Here is a 24,109-nt window from a genome sequence, read left to right on the forward strand (position 1 = left end):
TCCCGATCCCCTGGTAGGATAATGCTGCTTGCCACTGAGATGGGAAACAAAAAATAGCTGAAAATGGCAATAAATGTTAATGTACAACATGTGACCCCAGCAACATCGAGACTGCTAGATAATACAGACCTTCCAAGGAAGACTGACTTTTTTCAGATAAATAAAAGTTTGAGAACAACTCAACCAAAACCAGCTACTTGACAGCCTAGCCTTTGGGGCATCCCTGCTTAGATTCATCTCAAGTTTAGCACAGTACAGAGTAAAAATATCTACATCAGCATATAAATTGAATCCTCTCCACAATGGCAGTCCAAATAACATACAGAGCAACTCTGTATGAGTGAACCAGCAACCCTAGGCATAGCTTTCAGCCCCTAGGTCTCATCAACTCGGTACAGATACTGTCCCTTTCATATATACTTCAGAAGGACCCAAGAGATTCACCTGAAGGGCAATATGACATAAAAGAAAGTTTGAAGACAACTCAACTGATGCCAATGAAGATCTTTTCCTCTATAATGGCACCATAGAGCGTATCATGCTGCTGTCCATTTTCCCTTGAGTTGATCGCAAACCTTTTTGTGTGTTGTTTCACCCCTTGGGATCTCTCGGGTTTCACCCCAAGTGGAAAGAGCCCAGACAGGGACATCCTTGATCACTTGTGCCTAGAAGGATATGAGCGGCACGCTACTGAGGAGGCTGAAATGCACATCTGGGGTTGTTGGTTCTCTTGTGCAGGGGACATTTCCCTCATTGTTGTCTTCAAACTATTTTGTGTGTTCTGCTATATTCCACCTGTGAGGGTAGATAATGCGGTGCATGGGGGTATGATTAAGTCTATCACATGATAAGTGGGGTGGGTAGTGGGAAATACCAGAAGCAACTGCCCCTTACTAGTGAATTAAAAAATCTGTCCCAAAAGCCCAGCAATCAGATCTTATATCGGAGAATTCCGGGGCAAACTGAGAGCTTTCCCAAAAATGGCCATAATCTCAAAAGTAAAGGTGTCCTTCATACTGGGAACCGAAAGACATTTACCACCAAAACGATAACCTCTCACAAAAAAAACTATATAAAAAATATACAAAATGATCAGCGCATTGCGCAAAATAAAAAAGTGCAAAACTTGAGGGGAAGTAAGGAAAACTGAGGCTCCAGCCCACAGACAGGCTTTATAAAAATTCTTCTTTACCTGCCAGCCCAGTCAGAGGTCCATCAGTGGCTCTGCACCCTAACCGGCAACATTCCCTTACCGGCAACATTCCTTTACCGGCAACATTCCCTTACCGGCAACATTCCCTTACCGTCAACATTCATTTACCGGCCACATTCCCTTACCGGCCACATGTTCTTAGTGAACAAAGACCATATACCCCTGGCAGGCCCACCTGTGTTATCTGTGTTAATTAACGCCGTTTTTAAGAACCTTCTTATCCAATCTGAACCACCCCATTGGGTACCACAAGGTGAAAAATGTCTGCTCATTTATCCTTCTCATATAATTACTAGTGTATTTTTTTTAAGTTAGGGGCTTATTTCCTAAACTAATCTGTTTAGTAGATCGGAATGTAGTTGGACTAAAGAACGGCGTTCTGTCCTCTCGTCTGTAATTGGCCAAATTTGATTTGTGAATCTGTAGATGTTGGAATTAAACGGATAAAACTTAAAATTGATTTACGTTTACACTATAAGCATCAGAGGGTGTTAGTGGCAGAAGAAAAGACATTCGTTTCATACGACAGCATTCTTTTCACTCGCGTGACGTTCATTTCATTTTGGGACCCTGTCAATGTCATTTTTACTGTCATTAGTATGTTTACTATTCAGAATCTTCTTGTTTTGAGATTGTTTATATATATATATATATATATATATATATATATAATATACTGTGTGTGTGTGTATATATATAAATATATACATATATTTATTTATTTATTTAGATAATAAAGCCCCTGGTGTCAGGGACAAAGTTGACAAGATGATAATTCTTACATATTAAAAATATCTTTTTTAAACTACATTTGGGGTATAAACTGTTTTACCTGAACGAAGAATTTTTACCTTGACTGGCTTTTCCGCTGTAAAATGTTCCCGGTGGTTTCCAAATGCCACGACTTGATTAGACCCTTGGAACAAAATATCCTTTTTCCTAGCATTACAACGATGGGAGAAAGAACTCGAAATGAGTATCTCATGAAAAGAACGGGCAGAATCTTTGTACAAGGAATAGATGACCTGACATTTGTAACAATGAACGGATGAGAAAAACCACATGCATCATCATCATCATCATCACCTTGCAAGGAGCTGAATGAATTCCATGCAGTATTGTGGTCTGGCTCAACACAAGCTTAGGTAACAACAGCGATCAAAACAAATGCAGTGGAGGTTTATTTGTAAAGATATACTTAAAGAAGCCATTTTTTGATCGTACTGTGTATACAAACCATTAATTTATGAATTAACTACTGGGCAACGTATACTCTACTACCTGCAAATAACCTTAGGCGAAGAGATGATAAGAACAAGTAATATTCTTCATTTTAGTTTATTTAATAATTTGAAAGTCCACGGTAAAAGCGTATGAAGCATATGAATATAGGACTCTCTAATGCATCTGATAGTGACGCTGATCTACATTAACTCAATGTACAAATTCTTAAACCAGTCTGTTAATAACCATAAGAGCCAGTTAATGTAATAGACCTTATGGGACTTTGTGGTTGAAATCCAAGTTGGCAGGTGACAGATGCTGAAGGAGAGCGATATGATAAGAGCGAGTCACTGAGGAAAATGGTACCCGGGGTATCCCTGACGATGCTCACAGCCACAACTCTTCCAATACCTTGCCCTGCACTTAACATTCAGCAGCCCTTGTAAGAGACAGGATTATGCTGCATGTATACACGGACTCAGTCGAAGCACGCTCCCCCCCATCCCTCCCTCTTTGTATATCCCCTCCTTCCATCTCTTTTTTCTTTCTCATCCTCCTTTCATCTACCTCCAATTCCTACTGCCTACAGACAAAAGGAATCGGAGCTGGGCTCGGGGTCTCGGCGGCTCCGTGCTGCGTCCCTTGCTTCTTTAGCTGTGCCCGGGGAAGAAGAAGGGGGCTTTCTTTCTGCTCCCTTTTGCAAGGGAAAGACAAGAAGCAGGGTAGGAAGGGAGAGGGGGAAGTGCTAGTCAGAGAGGAGTGGAAGAAAGCGAAAGAGGAAGACTGATGGGCAGAGATGATAGGCAGACGTGGTTTCTAACGCGTTACCGTGGGTCTGTGTGTGTAGGGTGGGATGATGCTTTGCCTGCATGTGCAGTGAGGGGATAGAGCTCTGTGTGGTCATACGTGTGTTACCGTGGGATTTCTGCAGCGAGGGGTAACACGGAGGTCCGACCAGGTAAGAGGGAGATGTGCATCTCTATGTATGTGTCTGCGGTAAAGGGTTTAGGTGTATTGGTGTGCTGGGGGGGGGCACGGTGAGCATGTGTATTCAATACAAGCATGAATGACATGATGGGGATTGCATTCGTGGCATAAAAATAGTGTTTGTGGGACTGCAGTTTTATTGTGTGTGTTTTTGATAGTAAATGGTGATTTTTCGCTGACATGGAGAAGCATGGGGTATAAGAATTGCATGGGTTTATCTGCAATACAGAGTGGGGTGAAAATACACGGGTTTTGTTGCACTTGCATGGTTTGTGTGCATAAGGGTATAAAGCGGATGTGGCAGGGATCACAGACAGGTGCCGTAGGGGCACATATAGATCCTGTGAGGTAGAGGCACATATAGATCCAGTGTGTGTTTATAGAGCACCGACAGACTCTGTGTGCCTGCAGCAGGGAAGCACGCAGGCAGAGGAGGAACTCTTGGAAGACTAAAGATGGCTTCTACCGGTGCTTTGTGGGTGCTGCTGACCGGTTGCCTCCTGCTACCAAGAAGTGCCGGGCAAGAAGACTCCTCCAGAGAGGCTGAGTGCAAGATGAAGAGCATCACGGTGTCTGCTCTCCCCTTCCTCCGGGAGAACGACCTCAGCATCATGCACAGCCCCTCCGCCAACGAGCCAAAGCTGCTTTTCTCCGTCCGAAACGACTTCCCGGGAGAGATTGCTGTAGCCGATGACCTGGAGAACACAGAACTCCCATACTTTGTGCTGGGTGAGTGCGACTTCCATAGTACAACCTGTCCAACCCCAAATATTCTGTAATAAATTCTTTTTAAAAGCTAGTATTTTTAAAAGGGCACATCGCCGCTAGAAATCTTTGAGAAATAAATGGAAGAGCTTTTACTAGGCCCTAAAAGTTGACGTTAAATTAACCTCTTGAATGCCAGTTGAGTGTACCATGAGTTGTACTTCCCAGTCTACCTGGAAGGGTTAAAAAACCAAATGCGCTTTGTCTGGATTTTAAACAATGGGGCATTTTCCTATCCCTTTCAAATTGTACCCTTTCCATTTTTACTTTTGTCACAAACTATCACAGGATAAGATAACATGAAATTATCCTGGAAACTGCATTCTTTAGATTTAATACAAGCACTTTTCTCAAGTTAAAAAACATGGCACTTTTAATAAAAATCCTCGCAAGTCTCATAGTACGCTGTGACCTGACAAATAAGATAAAAGAACAGTAAAGCTGCGTTCTAATTTCTCATGCATTAAGGGATAGCGCGCTGAATCCTGATGCTCCTTCAGATCAGCGTAAACAGCAGGTAATAAAATTTGAGTTATCGACTCCGTATCAGAGGCATCTGGCAGCAGATTTTCTAGTTTTGCTTTTTTTTGGAAACTTTCAGGACTTGGGTCAGGTTTTGAGACGGCGCAAATGACCCCTGTATTTCATGAAAAAATATATATATAGTAACCATGTTAATGACTTTTTAAAAGCTGAGACCTGTTCTGGTGACAGACAGCTGATAGTCCTAGGTGTACCATAACATTATCTCATGTGTCACAATTAACCCTTTTCTGTATTGGTAATTATGGTAGAAATGGAGCAGTCCTCTGCCATGGTCCCATATCTGGGGTGATCACCAGTTAAATGTTTCCTCTGTTTACGGTCTTGAAGTCTTACCGTTTGTCCCACAATTCCAAATTCCTCTGGTACATATAGTTTTATGTACAACATTTGCCATATTGTGAGTTGCTAAATTACTACAGATTGGTGAAACGTGGCTACGCAGATCACCGCTTTACTTGCCCTCACTGCTTGCGTCTTGATGGCTCTGCAGTAGAACACACTCCATGATCACGTTAGAATGTCCAGCTCAGTGTTGCAGTGACTTCTGACGAACTATTAAGGGTTCCAAATGATGAAAAATTAAAACAAATGAAGCTTGTGGGGCCCATCAAGTTGGAACTAGTTTCACCTTCTGAAAAAAACGTCCCACATCTTACTGCTCTTCAGTAATAATAAAAAAAATATATATAAAACCAAATATATCGATACTTGATGTGTATTTGAGACAGTTTTGATGCTTTTTGGCATAAGCTACCCCTAGGTGGGCCAAAAGGCATGTTGCAATACTTAGCAAGCCTGGCCAGGGCAGCATCCACAGCCACTCTCTTCTTGGCTGCTGTCCTCTTTGTGGAGTAAGGATATGACGTTGTATCCGCGTAGAGCCTTTTGCTGCATCCTCAGGAGGCTGTGCAGACTCTTCCATACTGTAAACGGGACGGTTGGAGAGATCAGTGGCCTCCCTTATAAGTGTCCCATTGACCAGCGCTCAGCGGGGGGCCTCAATGCCGAGATATATGATCTGCCAGACTGTTTTTCAACAGAAGGACTCCCCTTGGACCTGCCACGCTAGGCTAAGGCCTACTAGACCTTGGCCAGAATACGTAGCTGATTTAAGATAAATGGTATGACTGCAACAAAAAATAATTGTTTTTATGTTTCTAAAATTTTATTATGACTTTTTTTTTGTAAGTACACCTCGCTGTCTAGTATATTTTCTTTTACACCTGCCTAGATGACATTTTCTTCAAGAGCTTGTGCTACAAATTATATTTGCATATTTTGGAAGATGAAGCACTGGAAGAAATATAATATGCCAGCAGATACAACCTAAATAAAATTAAATTCTTCATAAGCTAAGTATTACTACAGTGTGAGTAATGAAAGGCTACCCGTTCCCTTACTGCATGCAGACTTAATACAGTTAGACTTTAATTTAAAAAAGTATTATTATTATTATTATTATTGTTACTAAGCAACACGAATGTCATAAAATTATAGGACATATTGACTACTTCCCTTTCCATAAATATTACCACTCGGTAGTAACTAAAGAAAATATTCTTCAGAATGCTAATTAATTAAACATTAGCAGATCTATGATTATATTTTTTCCTCTGTAAGGTTTAATATAGGCATAAAGAAGCGTATTTGATTTCCATAGCAACAACCTATCAGTGCCAGCTTTTGTGTCACATGACAATTAAGTTTTCCTGGCAGCAACGGTGAAGGAAACAAAACTTTGGATATTCAACAGTACTAGGAATGCTCCTCTTTGTTACAAAGGTGTGTTCTGCAGGATAGGTGGAACTGCATCTTTAATAGGTTCCCTGATGGTATAAACATCTCCTAATAACACTTTCTTACAAATGTCACTTCCCAGTATTTTTTACAACTGTTATAAAGTGAAAACAGATTTATAGAGAACATCTAGAGGGATGCGGAAAGCAAAGTCCACAAGAACATAAAACAGAGAGAGGGACACTGGCAGATACGTTTCGTAACCAACTTGAATTTCTCAGGGGCAAGAAGAGAGGTATGTCAGTAGCCGTTTAAATAAAGTAGACGTTTAAATGTCTTCAATAAAATAGTCAAGCAGATAACAGGTTTTTCAATGAGGTATAATGGTTCCCTGCTTGAAGGGTCAAGTTTCATTTTAAAACCTCAATCACCGGATTATTTGCGTATCGAGTTAAGTCATTACAGAGAGATAGATGTCCTCCCGACAATCTGTTGGTAAATATCCCAGTGCTCTCCATTCATCATCGAAGTGGATCTCCGCATTCTTACGATTCTTTCTACAGTCTAGGTCCATACTTTTAAAATGGGAGGCCTGTCTGCTGTGCTCAATTACCCCGGTGCAGAAAGGTTTTCTGTTTAATGTACATTAACGTGCCATTGGCACACAGATGGAATTTGTCAATCCATGTCATCTGGTGCGCTGGTGGGAGAGGAACACATCAGAATGTGCTTGAGAAACCTAAATACATCGTGTGCAAGTGTAACGATACATTCTGGCTAAGTGTAAAAATATTTTAGATAAACTAGAGTTGAAAGCCCTAATTAGCATCATGCCAGGATCTGTGCTGGGGTCCGCTTTACCATTTTAGTGTGATTTTTGCTTTCTTCAAAGGCCAAATTGCCAAACATCATGATATAAATCAGCACAGGACTCATCACCCAGGGACATACGTGATTAGAGGACACATATTTATAAATATACTTATTATATAGGGGTTTGCCACTAAAATGTGAGCTTTCAGTGTTGCGATTTGATGAAACATTTTAACTCACACTGTTACCTGTGCAATGTAATCAACCCCAGAGATTGCCTACTAAAAGTAGGGTGTCGGTGTCCCCTATAATGCATAGTTTACATATTATATGTCCTTGAATATTTATTATCATACGTTATTTTTATCATACATTATTTAGGCTAACTCAACACCTTATATAAAGTAAATTCTCCATTTTATAATAAATGGGGACATCTGATAGCAAAACGTATTCAATTAACCTGCAAACTTACAGTTCACCATGAACCTATACTGGTAAGATATGGTATTCCCAATATCTTACAAACTCTCTTGCAGACTCTCCTGTCAATTACACATGTGATGTACTGTATGTATGAGTACATGCTATATACATCTCATGGGTAACAGGTTAATAAAGAAGAAGCTCTCATTTACTTTTTTTGTATGATTTATTGAAATGTGAGCGGTCCTCTTCCTTACTGATATCTTTGAATGTATGTTCGTTTTCTTAGTGAATAACACATTTCTCATGGTGCCCTATTATGACATCATAAGATTCCAGTGAGTTCTGGGTAGCTACCGCTGTTGATCTCCACTTCTCAAAGTCCGCAAAGGTGAATACGGGTATCTTTATGGGAGATATGCCTAGAACGTTATGTCTCTATATGTATATAGTTACAGACTGGAAGGTTATCGGCGTGCGTCTCTACTAAATGACGGGGAATATAGTGAAGAGAGGATTGATGCTTAATTAAAAAGTCTATAATGTAGTCCGGCAGAGGAGTGTATTTGAAGATATTTATTTTCAGATATTCAAGATGACAACAGTGATGTACTGATCTAACCAAGGTGTGAGAAATAATTCACTACCTTACATTAAACTGATTGATTATACTGAAATGTTTTAAGGCAACAGAAATGTTAATGCGCTGTAGATGATAGGCCAAGGTTATAAGAAATGGGAATGCGTGTCTGTAATACTGCACTTAGTGATGTTGTTCGATAGGCTAATCGTGGAATAAGGTGTAGCATAGCATAAGCTAAGAAGACCTCAGAAGTCTTTTGTTTAGCCTTATCCTAATGAGTTAGCGTCAACCTGATTCATCAATGAGATCCTGACATCTGGTCCCTTTACTTCTCGTTCTATGAATGTTGACCCTCTCATAGGTGTCCCGGAGTATTAAGATGCACTAATTATACTGGGATCAATATAGCAATGGCTGTATTCCTGTAGTGCTTAAACAAGAACTGTGTAAGGCATCAGGTAGTAGAGTCTGATCGTGGCATGGTGTATGCGTCTAACGTGGCACTGGATATCTACTGAAGCATAGGGGGGGTTGGAAAGACAAGGTACCAAATACCTGAAGATGAGATGAGGTCAAAGTCTGCTGTAGGACCAGACAGATTACGTGTATAAGACCAAGCCCCCCATTTCTGGCATTTGGGTAAAACTTCAGACTGTGCTGGAACGCAGTCTCCGTTGCAGAATTTAAGGCTGCCTGTGAGGTGCAAACATATTGAGATTCTATTCATGCAATCAATATTACAATCTGCTTGTCTTAATTTTGAAGTAACCAAACACTTTAGTCAATTAACAATTAAAAGAGCAGTTAGTCTTAAATAACTGTGTGAAATAGCCGTAGCCTCAAGGTGATTTTTCTTTTTGCTGGATGGTGGAGTCATGAGACACGGAGCTACTTCTTATCAAGCTTTACTATTCCTTTAAGTGGGCAGCCATTTATATCTCTTCTGGAGCAGCTATATTACACATTATATATACGGTATTATAATATCTGTATAGGCTAGTATCCCACAGCTATATTATGGAGGAATAAGAAAGGAGTATTTCCATAGGGCATTGGTTAAACCCAGCCAGTGCTAAATCCTTTGATGAATTTGGTGATATTTGCATAAATGTATTCAAAGAAAAAGTCTTTGAACGCCAGAGGGGTAAGCAGTGCTGTATAGATCTCGCACATTTTAACATATCTGTGTCAGACAGACGTAGAATACGGCAATTCCGCATTTGCCACCTACATTTTCAGATGTGTCGGGAGAAAAATTTAAACATGAAAAAAATGTTTAATAACAAATAAAAGAGCTCAGAAAACGACGATTTAAAGGAGAAGCTCTAGAATCTTTTTATAATACTACAATAACATTAATAATACAATAATAAACTAATTTTAAAACACTGCAAAATAGCATGGAATATATAATTTTCTATTAACGGAATAAACTGAAGATAAAAAGTTCAACACGCCAAAATGAAATAATAAAAAACATTTATAAAAAAAAAAAGTTATACTGTATTTGTCTGACATCTTTTCCCATGGATTTTCCTTTAATGTAACAATGTTTCTGTTAAGTACCATGGATAGCACCATGATTCTTTCCACCCCTATAATATGTGGAACTATCATAGGAAAAAGGGAATTTTTCTCAGCTTTCAAGTTTTTCCATTGTAATTCTTTAAAATATTGATAATACGTTTTGTGGAATGTCTGCGTATAAGATTGTTATCCCTGAAAGGCTCATCCCTTCGTCTGCAACAAAAAAGCTCATGCAATAATATTGCTTAATCAGCCCGGTCTATGGATCATTCACAGATGAATGGAGATAAGTAGGAGATGGTATTTTCATAGCTTTCATTTAGCAAAGGTTATCTACACAGTAAGGTGACTTTAATACATAACACAGAAACAGGAGAGATTATCTTTCATTCTACATTACAACACAACTCATATTAGAACAACTCAGAACGCTAGGTGACATTATTGCCAAATATGTAAATCATGCTAATTACCCCTAAGCACAATCATACATTGATTAGGACAACATCGATATTATGATCCCTTATTTACTCTCAAGACTGTAAGGTTGCTTGAGTCCAAGTTGCTTTGTGATGCACTACCTCGTATGTACTGTTTACCCATTGTACAGTGCTGATGCAATATAAATTAATACATCACAATAATAACAATCTGCATCTTTATAGCATTTGATGGGCTACAGGTTAGCTGGATGTACCTCACCAGCTCCCCTGGCCTACATCTTACTTATACCAATGCTGAACATTTTGAATGCTCAACGTTCAATATTGTTTATTATCACACATTATATATTACATTTATTTATATGGCGCCGGCAGATTCCATAGGCTTTACAAGCAATAACAGACTGGTACATATTTTGATCTCTACTAAGAGGTGACATTTTCTATGGTTACCTGTTATAGCCACTATTTTTATTTGTGGCTAGAACACTCAATAAGTAGTTTAATTTTCAGGTTTTTTTTACCTTGATTACCTGGGTAGGAAGCATTTTTTTTGTTAACATCCATTAAATACCATGTATGGTTGAGAATTCTAGGAAGGAGCATTTCTATTCATGTGCTACAGTTATCTATCCTGTTACTGGCACTACCGCGTAGGAGTCAGCGCTTATCAATAGCTATCAGATTAGGAGCTTTTCCACTGTATCTTTCATCTTTTCTTTCATCTCGATTTTTTTAAGTGGACCAGCCAAGTGTTAGCTGGGTAAGCCTGCGCGCACCACTGCAACATTTAAACACAATGTTAACTCTTTAATAGCCACAATTAAATGGGCACAATTTATTGCCGGGCTAAATGGGACCCTCCTGTACTGTACTAGCTAGAAACTAACCTTTTTCAAAAAAACATTTATTTAAATACCTGCTTAGTGCATAGATCGGATTCTAGAACAGATTAACCTGGCATGCAAAGAGTGAAAGTAAGTTGGAGTCTACATGTATACAACAATACTGTTTTATGAGAATTTGCCTCATTCCTTGTTTTTGCCATAAGGGGTTTCTGATCATTGACTTAAATTGAAATAAATGACTGCATGCCCTGCTTGTGCTTAATGAGTTAATGGTTGTTGATGCCCATATTTACATAATCCTGATGTGAGGCATTGCAATGACCTTCTGGCCTGGAAATGGTTAAATTTCATTCTGTTAACTCTTATTGAATTATGATATAAATGTATATGTCACTTTCAGAGGTCGCTTTACATTTTCAGTTATCATTACCTATAATGACATTTATGCATGCACATTAGGTCCTGAGTGCTTTTTAACAAGGTACTTATCTATCTAATGTGTACTAATATTTCCATTACATGCTCGCATCTCCCTTCCACTCCCATGCTTTCCTATTAACCTGTAGGGGTGTGGGGTCATCTGCTGCAGATCTTGTGGCAGAAATACTTTCTGTAATATTTCAAAGAGTTATGAGCCTGACGTAAAATCGTGGCAACACTATAGAAGGGTTTGATCAGCCAATTTTCTTCTCTATGCTTCCGACCGTAAACTATAAGATGCAAAAGTTAACTGCTAATACTCCTGCCTCCCTACTCCCAATAAACTAAGCTAAACCCTTGTACGGTAGTGTTAGAAGTTAACGGCAGCTGTGTTGATGGTAGCTAGGCATGGATTAAATACCTAACAATATACAGAAAGAGCATGAAAGTAAATAACAACGACCAATAAGTACACAAAACAAAGCAAAAATGCAATGCGTACCCAGTATGTGCTTAATTCTTGCTCTGTTCCACGGATTATATACTGGTTTAATAAACATGTTGCCAATTTTCATATATTCCATAGGTGATCTTGTATTGCCTGGCTTTGATCTATGATGTATAAGTATGATGTAATAGTCTGCAGGAGTCCAAGTGCAAGTATATTCCACCAAAGAATCTGGGAGATGTACAGAAAACAATTTATAGTTGGGGAAGTAGTGTGTCAGTGTGGAGACGATGGGGGTGGAACTGTTGACTTCTGCCTGCGAAAGAACACAACAATGGTGCCACTGACCACCAACATTGTCACAACAGCGCCATAGTAAGGTCCGCGCTTCCTCCTAAATAACATCATTGAAGACTTCAAGCTTCCACTCCGCCGTCCCTTTGCTGCTGTATACGTTATACCTGGCCAGCGCATGCTTGTGCTAATTGAGAGTCAGCGGTGAATTGGAATTAGGAGACACTTAATGCTCTGCTGATCTTCTCTCCTGGAACTCGGGGGTTTAAAGTGCTCTGCTGGCAGCCAACAGGTTGTGTTTTTAGGAGATGTTCAAACTGATTTGCGCTAGTTGTTAAGGCTGATTGTGGTTATTATAGCTACAGGTCCAAATAACGAGTAAGCAGGGGCCAAGCCACAAAGATGTGTGAAGATAAGTTAGAGAAACTTATTAAAATGCATGTTTTGTTGCCGATACCGTCTTAGCTTAAACTCTCTTGCTTTTAAATAATTTCTTAAAAACAATTGAATTCATCATACAGTTTACCTGAAAACAGTTTTGCTAAAAAGCTCTGAAGGTGACGCATGCCTTTGAAATGGTGTAATATCAAAAATACAAAATATGCCACTCATCTTTACGTTACAAACTCAGCAAACATTTGCAGTCACAGAGCAGCCATCATACATCAGAGCAGAAATCTCGGCGCAAACCTTAGAACAGGGCTCCCCGCCACCCCGTGCTTCTCCAACTGCCCTGCCCCATGCTCCTCGTACTGCTCACTCCATGCTTGCAATGGGGCCACCAGACCCTAAAGTTTGTACTGAGGCTACTAAGCCCCAATTCCCAGACAGGGGCCATCAGGCCAATTCCTGGAAAGCCTTCAAAGGCCCAGTCCCGGGTGTCAGGCTCACAGGGTCAATGAGGGTCCCTGGGAGCAATCAGGGAGGCTACCTATGTAATACACGGGTACTGGTTGCACCACCCCTGATGGTAGCCTGATTATACCACATACACGCTGCTTTTCATTATAGTAATGGTGCATCCACAGTAAGACTGCCTGTTTGCGCGGGATCTATGCCTTTTACTCTAAGACAATGCTTATTATAGCTTGAAGTGTGGAACATTTTCTACTTGTTAGCTCAAGGAATATTATCCCATCTGGCCACTATAATCCAGGTGATTACATTGGGATTTGGAACTATCTGTATTTGACATGAATAATCCATCCTGTTTACTGAAGGGGAGAATATTACAATAGACCAGACTCATAAATAAGTGAGGTTTAAGGAAAATGTGCTTGGGGCATTCATCCTATTCCCTCTATAATATAAGCATTTTAGTGCCAGGCCTCTAATTGCCAAAAGGCAAGCTTTCTGCATGGGCTCATTACTGTTCTTTGCCGAGATTTGTTGCCTAATATTCTTTTAAGTTCCAGGTGAACTATTTTACACGAGAAATTGACTTTGAAGGAGATACATCTGTTGCTAGTTATAATGAGACATTTATTTCATTTAACTGGGTGTTCCATTGATGCCTACAAGAGGGTATATTCACCACACAAAGAGGAGAGCCGAAAATGTCATCTCTGTGCATTAGGAAGGACCACCCGCAAGAGTTTCTTCTCCAAGAAGGACTCATCTGGCCCTGTATATTGCATAGTTAAATTAGAGAGATGGCATTCAAGGCAATTGCCCACATTAAGTATGTATTATGCCAGCTGAGGCCTTTTTTTGCAGAGGAGGATCAATAGGATTCACAATCATGCCTAGTGTCTGCCTTCTATACTGCCCTTTTCCAGTGTATTTGGGGTAAGCTCCAGCCCCATCTATTACCTCATTCACGTTATCCCATTCAACTTGTTAAGAAGCAGGAGAAGAAGACATTGAGGCAGGGGTGATTTTTGTTGCCATGGTATAAAAATATTTAAAATGATTCAGATTTTTCTGATCTGGTGATATGTTATAGTTGTAATGAAACAAATCTAGAAGGCATTATTTGGAAGAAAAAAAGCTCATTGTATGTATGAAAATCATTGTGAAAATCATCATATACATAAAAGTTGAAGTGCAATTTGTTAAGAATTGGTAATCATTACAAAACATTAAAATCTAATACTTTTCATTTATGAATAACATTTGAGAATTGACGTGACGCATTTGGGAGTTCCTAATATTAAACTTGCTTATAATACCTCACAGAATTCATTTATTGTAACACTAGAGGGATAGTGACTAAAGGCCGTGTTCATCAAGATATACTGTAACTGGAGTCTTTCTTGGACATTTGAAAGGCGATTGCTCCAAATTTAGCATTTAGCACCAGAGTTGCACCTGTTTAGGTACAGGTACACCTGATAAGTACATCCCGAAAGGGTATAAATATAGGGAGACTCTGGGTGAGGCTCTGGGGTGCAGATATGATGCGGGTCCATATAGAAGGTGGGGAACCACCAGTAGACTGCAGATGCTGCTTAGCATTTCCAGGAATGGATGGTGATGCATACTCTTTACACGTAACGCTTTGCTTTACTGATCTCTGAAGCACATGACGTGAATAATACTAAATTCTCCTCTCTTGGAATAAATGATCGTGGATATTTACATACTAGTATATGATCAAGGATTCCAGATCTCTTTCCCTCCCATTTAGCTATAAAATAGCCACCTAGCAAAGGGCTTCTCTGGATAAAAGAAATAGTAATTTATTCTCTCAGTTAAAAAAAAAATAGTTTTTTAGTCTGAGAGTTGAGTGATGTTTAGTCTTATAATGGGAAGTAGATTTTGACGTGGTTTTAGATGGTTGAGGATAATGGGAATTGTAGGCCTGGAGCCTCTGTTTTATTAAAGACTAACGGATACAAACCATGATGTGTAACATAACTAGATTACCAGAAACAGCCACAATGACCGCACAAATAAGGCCAGTTTACATCATGAACTGCGCAGCACCCTTAGTCACCTGCAAATATTATGCACATGATATAATTCACCGTATCATCTGTATTGAGCAAACCGCTATACGTTTTAGTGTTTGTTATGGAGCGGGACTGCTTGGTTGTCTAATAGATGCCCATTGGACTGGCATACACCAAGCCAATACTCGGGCAAGAATGGGGCTAAGTGACCCTGGTATTTTTTAATGAAGTCCGTGCAACATACACGAAGTCCAGGAGCCAGTCTGCCACTGGAGTGTCTTACCTTAGAGAGAAGCTGCAGATTCAGAGCTACAACAGAACATACAATGTCTTCATTTTTTGTTAGTGGAACAACCATCCAAAGTTTTATTAGTAGATATTTGGGGGGGGGGTAAAGGTAAAAAATGCTGCATAATGTATGTGAGAGTATAACTCATACTCGGCAGAATGTCTCCTGTGCTTCATCCACTCAGTTCAACATAAGGGGGGGATATATGTATTATAATTTTGGTTTTGAATTTATTTTTAAATCTATCTATCTATTTCTGTTTAAAGTATATTGATGGAGTTGAAGGCACATAAACTGACAAGAGAACGATATATATATATAATGTGAGAAAAGAATATGTGAAAGAATATACTGGATCCACTGAATTCCGGATAATTTCACCAAATAAGTAATTTTTATGATTTGTCATTTCTGGCAGCGACATGCTATGTTCTGCGCTGCCCTTTGCATTAAGCTGATGCGAAACTAATTGAAACCATAGTAAAAGCTCATATCTTATATATTTGCCAGCACAAAACTCCCAAAAAACATAAATCTGCGTTAGAAAAATCCCTGTGTCTGGTAATACACCCAAGCGCTGGATCTGCCAATTCTTTATGCAAGTTTTCCCATTCAGCAATTGGTTGACTAGGATTAAACTGCCTGTATCTGTTCTCTGTTTGCAACTCCCATCACTATCAGCATCCCTCTTTTTAGAGGCGAACTTACAAACTCTCTTGCTAACTCGTTTCAACGGCCCAAACACATAGGGGACGTCTCACCCACTAATTACGGTAGAACTTTTTTTTGTCTAAAGTAGCTTTTTTTGATACTCTTATGGCTATGGTACGTATAAAATAATATGTTAACTAAAATAATGTTTGTGTAGAGTCGATTCAATGCATTACACCTTGTGATGTATCATTATCTTAATTTTAACCGTTCTTTGCCATAATTCGTTATTATAATTTTCACCACATGTCTGCAGGCTTTATTGTTGAAACTGTCCTGTTCCTAACCAACCTTCGACTGTTCTAGAATCAAAGATGCTTATTTCGCTCTTTTTTTCTCTCCTCGGTTTTTCTTTGTGATAAACACGTATTAATTGGTGTTGATATACAAGTATTAATTGGTGTTGATAAGCAGGTATTAATTGGCGGCATGATGTTCAGTGAAAGAACGAGTTGTCGGTTAATGAAGAGATTGTCTGATCGAGCTTCTAGTAGAAGATGTTAAATGGAAAAACATTATTTCGCTGGCTGACGGCCAACCTCGTGTCAGTCCAAGGCAGATACTGTCTAGCAGTAGACGTCATCACACATGTTTTTTGCTCCCTCGAGTAAAAGTCGGTGAACCTGCTTGCAGGTCTCCTGACGTAGCATTGTTATAACAACCAGCAGCCATCAGACGGATACAAATGCTGGGGTTCTCTTGCCACGCATTGTTGCCTGCACCTTCTTACCTGCATCTCTGTTGTCACATCGCTATCTCTACCTACCCACCGCTCTCTTTCTCGGTGCTAGATGTATTTTTTTGCAGAGCAGAGAATTCCTATGGGGCTTTGTGGGTGACACACTTTGCATCTGAGATGTAATTAAAACGCAGGGCTTGGAAGCATTAAACCTGATGGTTTGCCAATTTATCCCTAAAGCAGCAGCGATCGTAGCATGGAAAAAGGAGAAAATGTAAACACTGCAGCTCTGTCTTTATTATGAGTAATGCCGCTACCAATAATAGAGCTCTAATAAGCAGTCGATAACTACCTGTAGGAGATGTAGTCTGACGTAGCACTGCTTACCAAGTTATAGCAGTGTTGGCCGCATTGAATTCAGAGTTCTTTTGAATTAATGAGGCTATATAGCCGAACCAATGACTTTTTCTATACATTTATTCTTTTTAGTTAGACTGAGTGGGTTATCAATTATTATTACTGGACATTCCCTTGCACAGCTTATTGTAGTTCACTTAGAAACATAGAATTTGATGGCTGATAAGAATTATTCAGCCCACTTAGTCTGTCTATTTCCTCTGGTCTACTATGGTCTACTATGGTCTACTCTGGTCTTTGGATCTTTGTCTTGTTTTGCCTCTTGCCTGGCCTTGTGGTATATATATATATGATAGGGGAATGAAGGAGCCTGGATTCTGTCTTTTGTTGCTTTTGCTTTATCCAAACAAATTTAGCTCTGCAAAACTGGAGGGTTCATTGAATACATTTCTAGCCAACATAATCCTGAGAGTTGCTGTTGCAAGGGGAAGTATATGAATTATAATTTTGGTTTTGAATTTATACTGTATATTGATGGAGTTGATGACATTTAAACAGGCAAGAAAACGACAGATGTACTCCATCCCAGTGGAATAAATATATTATGCTAGGATTTCCATTCCCAACACCTCCGCATCTACTCGTCTCATCCTTTGTGGTTGCGTCAAGGCTCTCCCTTGGGATATGTGCTCATTCCCGTTCGCTCCCTAAGGGAATTCTTACAGATGTAATCCACTCACCAACTCTTGCTGTGGATTCTAATGGTCCATTCTATATTGGTCAGTATAGTTGTTTTAAATGTGGAGAACATTAAAAAATGCTGTAAAATTAGATTAGCGTAAAATGTTTATACTGTAGTCAATGTAGGGATGGTTCATAGGTAGAATATCTAGTGGTATAAGTAAAGAGACACAAACGTGTAATGTCACATTTAGCTTAAATGAAAGATATACATATGTTGTGTAACTTTAATTACTCTATTGTGTGTCTTATTTAGGGGGTGCCGGGAAATAATGCAAAGAGGCCACAACAACCTGTCTGTAATCACCCCAACATCACTTTTTGGGCAGAAATGTCACTAGAATCATGCTGTGGTGAATACAGCTACATCACGTATAGATCGGTGTTCCATCTTTGTATTATTTTGTGGAATATTTTGATGCAGCGGTTATTGATTAGTGGAGCACAGCCAAGAAGAAGAAACACGTATTGATCCTGGGTTGTGGTGTGTTGAAGGAGATAAAGAGTGCCAGGAGCTGGACATTATCCGGTCACTGACCATTCTTGACCATGCATTTTCCCTTAAACCCATTGGGCAGCCCATCATTCTGAGATGTTGGCCATGACATGATGAGCTTTCTGGTTATCAGATGTAATATAACTTAGATTATAACCATATTCTCACTTTGTTTCCTAGTTCCTGGAGGTTTATATACCCTCAGTACTGAGATATAGTTTAACCTTCTACAAAATGAAAAACTAAATCAAACATTTGATATTTTTCTGGTACATAAGGTTGAATGCTTGTGGGAGTGAGGAAACATCCCATCCGTGCTGCTACCTCGTACAAAATCTGTCTAGATAAAAATAAATAACATTTTTATGCTTTCATTGCTTTTCTTTACCAGGTTGCAGAATAAATTCACATGCTTTTCATCACAGGTGGAGCAGAATTGTCCAAGCGGTGGCCAATATGTTCCAAAAGCTTTTCCGCTCTTAAATTTTTTTTAAAAAAAAATAATCAACTGTATTTTATCACTGACTTAATAGGCTCTCTCAACTGATACAGTCGTCTGTTGCAAAACTAAACTGCACCGAGGCTTCAAGGTATCTAGAATATTGCTGGGTATTCCCGCTCTAAACTAAGTCTAGACTTAAATAGTTAGAACAATGGTAAAAATGAATAGATCATTGGTGGGTGGATGGAGGTAACATTGTAGTCAATAAATCATATAACTGCTTCTTTAAAGTATACCTCCCATCCTGCCCTCCCATGGTTATTTTTTAGGAATAAATAGAGAATTTACTAGTCTATGGGAATAAATGCCCTCCTTGAGCTGGAGCACATGATTAAACTATTAAGTTGCTCTAAAAAAAATTAAGTGTGATATTCTTGTACCTCCTGGCGCTTCCAGTAGATTTATCTATTAATTCCTAAAATATATCATAAACCTGCTTGCCTCTTAGATGTGAAAACAATCATAAGTGGCCGGAGTGACCACATTTGGTTATCAAGCTTGTTAAAAACTAATAAAAACTAAAGCAGATAATTGCTCTGAGATTACAACTCCCCTTTTTCTTTTCACAAAGACTCTTATCGCCTGTTTGTCAGTTCACTTCAATTACTGCATCCATTATACTTATCATTCATTATAAGCTTGCATAAGCAAACAGATGTCAAATGGTCACGCATGGCTGCTTATACATTCATGGGAAAATCAAGTTTATGGGCAGATTTTACTGCTTTTGCACCAAATAAATTATTTTTAATGCACACAACTGGTAGCAGAATATATGAGAATTCTCTCAAGTGTTGCAATCCTGTTTGTTTTCATCCTCAAATTATAATTTATTATATTATAATATTTCACCTTACAGTACCTATTTTTTTAGTTTGTGTTATTGTTTGTCGGCAGTTATCTCCCCTTCTGTTCTATTTCCTTTAGTATAAAGAACTGGAGATCTTACTGCCAGGTAGAGTTAGTTCCACGAAGACGCCGCCATAGAGACCGCATTGCCGTTATCACTATGGCATAATATACGTCTATGGTACTACCCTATGGTTTCGGAAATTAGGAATTAATTGCGCCTTTTTATGTTGCTGGAAATGGAAGCAACATAAAAGTTTTTTTTCTTAAGACTAGTATCATTTAAAAAGTAATTTTAAAAGCTATAGCGCCATTTTGTTTGCCAAAAAGCATTTTTCGCAAAATGCCATGTTTGTAACTGCTTTGTAGTGTCTGAATCTTCATTAGCAGTGTCATAAAGAATCAGCTCAGTGCCGGGTTTGGAATTGAATTTGGAATGTAACTGAAATATGCAGCGACTGCTTCTAATGGCAAGAAGTTTCAGAAAAAAATAGTAAATACAGAACAACATCAGAATATTTCCATCCCATTTTTAACAGATCGTCAAAGATGACAAACACTAATTGACCCCTTGGCATTTTCTGTTCAGGTACTTTATGGAGCATGATGTCAACGTCTTTGAATATATATATATCAATCTCTTTTACTTACGCTTCTTTATATTAAACTTTTGAGATTGTTTTGAATCTTTTATAGTATGTTAGATATTGGCTTTAGTGCTCTATGTATATTTTTGTAAAAACCTCCAGTAGTAGGATATTTGGGCTTTGGCCAACTAGGCTTAGGGCAGCAGGTCCAGGGGTGGAAGCCGTATAGTGAAGCCAATGGCTACTGCTCAACGGAACCCTTAAAAATAGATCCCTGATCTCCAAAACCAGCCCATCAACACTATGGAGGACCATACCGAGTCAGCACAAACTCCATCATTTACTTCTGAGCAATAAGTGCCGTGGCACAGAGGGAGCGACGCTGCCCTAGGTTAGGCCTGGGGCAGCTCTTAAGATAAATACGGTACTACCCATTACATCTACTTGAACACAGAGCCAATCAAGTTAACACTAGATACCTTAGTGAACAGATCCAAATAATTGCATTTGAAATAATGACAACATCACATTTTTTATTCTTGATGTACACTAGTGGAAATAATATGGTTAATTATGCTGTGAGCGTTGTGAGTGTTGACAGATTTCAAAATTATTTAGGTCGTAACATAAAACAAGTCTTAATTTCTGGAGACAATAAAGCGTAGGGCACATTCAAGTTTATATTTTTGTTTTATATAGCACCATAATATTCTGTAGCGCTGTACAATGGGTAAACAAGTAGTATATAACAATTAGACTTACAGAAACAACAGGTGAGGAAGCCTATGCTCAAACGAGCTTATATAGTGAACAACTTCTATTTCTAGTCTAGGATACCGCATATTAGATACATTTATTAATATGATAAATCCAAAGCCAGGTTCTGTCTTCTTTCAGATTACACATTTCTTTTTAGTTGTATGTTTCTTAAGTAATAATAATGTTGTCATTTATACAATTTTACCTAATGGACGGAAAGGATCAAAAAACATGATATGTTGGATTGTGGCAAATTCAAGCATATGTTGAATCGTGGCAAATGACTGCAAAGCTAGCAGCTTAGCACTGCCCTTTAACTCATCCATGAGATGTTCCAGAATGTTGAAAAAAGTAATATAAATGATCTCATTTCTCAGTTGGGGGACATGTTCATATTGCCTTACATGGCATAACCGGGCAAAACACAAGATGAAAGATAATGTAATACAACTCGAGATCCCTGCACCTTGAGATCTTCAAGCAATAATATTTAGAGCGTGTTGCCAATTACCTGGCAGTACAAAGAGATGCTTGGTTTAAAGGGAATTTTTAGTAGGTAAAGTCTTCTTTAATAAGAGCAGACCGATCATTTTGACAGGGGCTCAATGCTTGCTTATGAATTACACATAAAACATTGTCCATAAGTTGCCCTTCTAGCAATAAATAATGATAGAAGATTGGCTTCATAATCATACAGGTTATACACTTGTTGCTAACTGGAGAGTAGGTCCTTGTTTCAGTCCATTGTGGATTTCTGGGCCCTCTCTTTCACATGTACCAATAACTAAGTCTCCACCTTTTACCAGAATATGTATTTTCTTTCTTTTTTTTTTACCAAATTCAGAGATTTTCAGTTTTGCTCAATTGAAAATAAAATAAGAAAAAAATAAAACATATGTAAAACAATTGACATACAGAGGTAGAAAGACCCCCAGTTCTCTTAGGGGGTTTGTGTGTTTGGCCAAAAAGGCCCATCAATTGTATCCATTATCAATTGTATCCATTATGATAAAATATCCTTTTGGTTTCCAAACAATTACTAGAGTCCATTTCTCCTTTGTAAACGTTAAAAAACCATTAGGATATAAGACCGAAACTAAGGGGAGCAGAGCCTTAATTTGTGGTTACAATTTCAAATATAAACTAAATATTAACAAATGTAGTATTGGACTTTAGGTACGTGATAGAATTAATTATTTGAAAAGTGATCTCAATAAACACTGCGGAAAAACAACATTTAATTAGGTTTCAAGGTGATCTTTATAATTGCCTCCCACTGTTTTTAAATGAGGAACCGTTGTAGCCGTTTCTAGCACAAGCGTCCATCTTTCTCCGCAGTTTATGCAACGCACAATAAGGGAAGGGTTTTTTTATGAGAAACAGGAGACGATCAGTAAAGCTTTCCACCCATGTAAAAATTCTTCACTTTAACACTTTATACATGTAAACATTAAATTAGAGTCAGGTGACCCATGCCCCTTTAGCTCTTGTAGGTCTAGAACCTTACCTACTAAATTATCTTCAGAATTATTTTAATGACTTGGTCTAAAGAGTCTCCAAAAGACTTGAGTACTGTTACAAACTAATATTTCAATGTATTTTATGTATTTAAAAAATAACATTTCCATTTTTATCCATGATATACTGCATATATTATTTGTTCGGCATAAAATGCTATTTCCGTGCCTTGTTTCTAGGTTTGTTCCCAACTCCCAGCATGGAGACTGCGGAACAGCTGTTTGTGTATCTCCATTTAAAAGTCTTCCTGAACTTTAGTAGTTAAGCTATCACTAATTAATTTTCTCATTAATAGCTTGTTGCTATAGGGACAATATTATTAGAGCTAATTTATTCCATTCTCTTAACAGTCCCATAGACTTCAATCAAGTCTCACCGAGTTTGGTCCTTGGAGGTTTTTTTAATCTCCAATCAGTTAATTGTCTATATGGTAATTTACAGTAAAAAATTATTCAAACACTGTTACACGTGCAAAGGTTTGAATATAATAGAGATATCAAGTAGGCAGTGAATGGGAGAATCCAGGACACAGAAGCCATTCTGAGAGTAATAGGAGGGAAGAAGCTATGTCACCTTGTCTATATAATGAAATAAAGCATAGCATGTCTATGACAAACAGTGCAATTTTAAATAAAATATACATGCATTTCAGTGGAATTCTGCATACGGTTGGTTGATCTAGCTGCTTAACTTATATTAAGTTAAGTTATATATATTTACTAATATTTAGGGAGTAAAAATATGGAAGAAGGTCATTTGATTTTAGTAGTGTGCCTTATATATAGGTTTATTCAATAAAGGATTTGCATCAAAGCTGCTATTCCAGATCCCCAATTTTAAAACCAAGAACCAGGTCTAGTAACTTAAACTCATCTTTCTAGAAGGGCAAAGTTGATCCAGATTTTGTTTAATGTAATCTCATCAACTGAACTACACAATATCTAGCTCAGCCCTTCTTCCAGGATAAACTTACCATTTGTCCCTACATAATACAGGGTGAAGACAGGGGGTTGCAATTATAATTCCTACCATCTTCGTTTTAAAGTGTCAATTCTAACAAGAAGGGCTTTGTTGGCCCTGGATAATGCATAGTTCAGTTGCTAAGATGACTTTCAAGATAGCTCACTACTTTACACATCTGTTAACTTCCCAGGGCAAGCTAGCCAAGAGGCATGATGAGCCTTGTTTGGGGCAGGTCTAGCCAATGACAAGGGCAGGGCTAACCCCACATAGTATTGAAAAGGTTAGGAATAAGAGGAGAAATGGGTGAGAAATGCAGGTATATTTGTACATAATCAGTGATGCTGGCATGACATCATAGCGTACATTCCACGTGGCAAGGACATACAAGGAGATTTAGAATAGAGAGTTGTTCACATGAATGTGCCTCGACGGCGTCCCTGTTCTTTTAAAGATATTCATTTCTTCCTAGTCTTAATCCCCCTTGTGTTCC

The 24,109-nt window shown here is 38.6% G+C and overlaps 1 protein-coding gene across 1 annotated transcript in view; it reads left to right on the forward strand.

Annotated features, from left to right (window-relative positions):
• Window positions 1-3,245: 3,245 nt before the first annotated feature.
• Window positions 3,246-24,109, forward strand: part of ASTN1 (astrotactin 1) — a 120,985-nt gene continuing 100,121 nt past the window's right edge. Inside the window, exons 1-2 of the mRNA XM_053468591.1 lie at window positions 3,246-3,395; window positions 3,836-4,153. Coding sequence (XP_053324566.1) covers window positions 3,880-4,153 — 274 coding nt within the window. The 5' untranslated portion in view covers window positions 3,246-3,395; window positions 3,836-3,879. The remainder of the gene's footprint in view (window positions 3,396-3,835; window positions 4,154-24,109) is intronic.

This window comes from Spea bombifrons, chromosome 6, assembly GCF_027358695.1.
Source record: "Spea bombifrons isolate aSpeBom1 chromosome 6, aSpeBom1.2.pri, whole genome shotgun sequence".
In the NCBI taxonomy this organism is placed as follows: Eukaryota; Metazoa; Chordata; class Amphibia; order Anura; family Pelobatidae; genus Spea; species Spea bombifrons.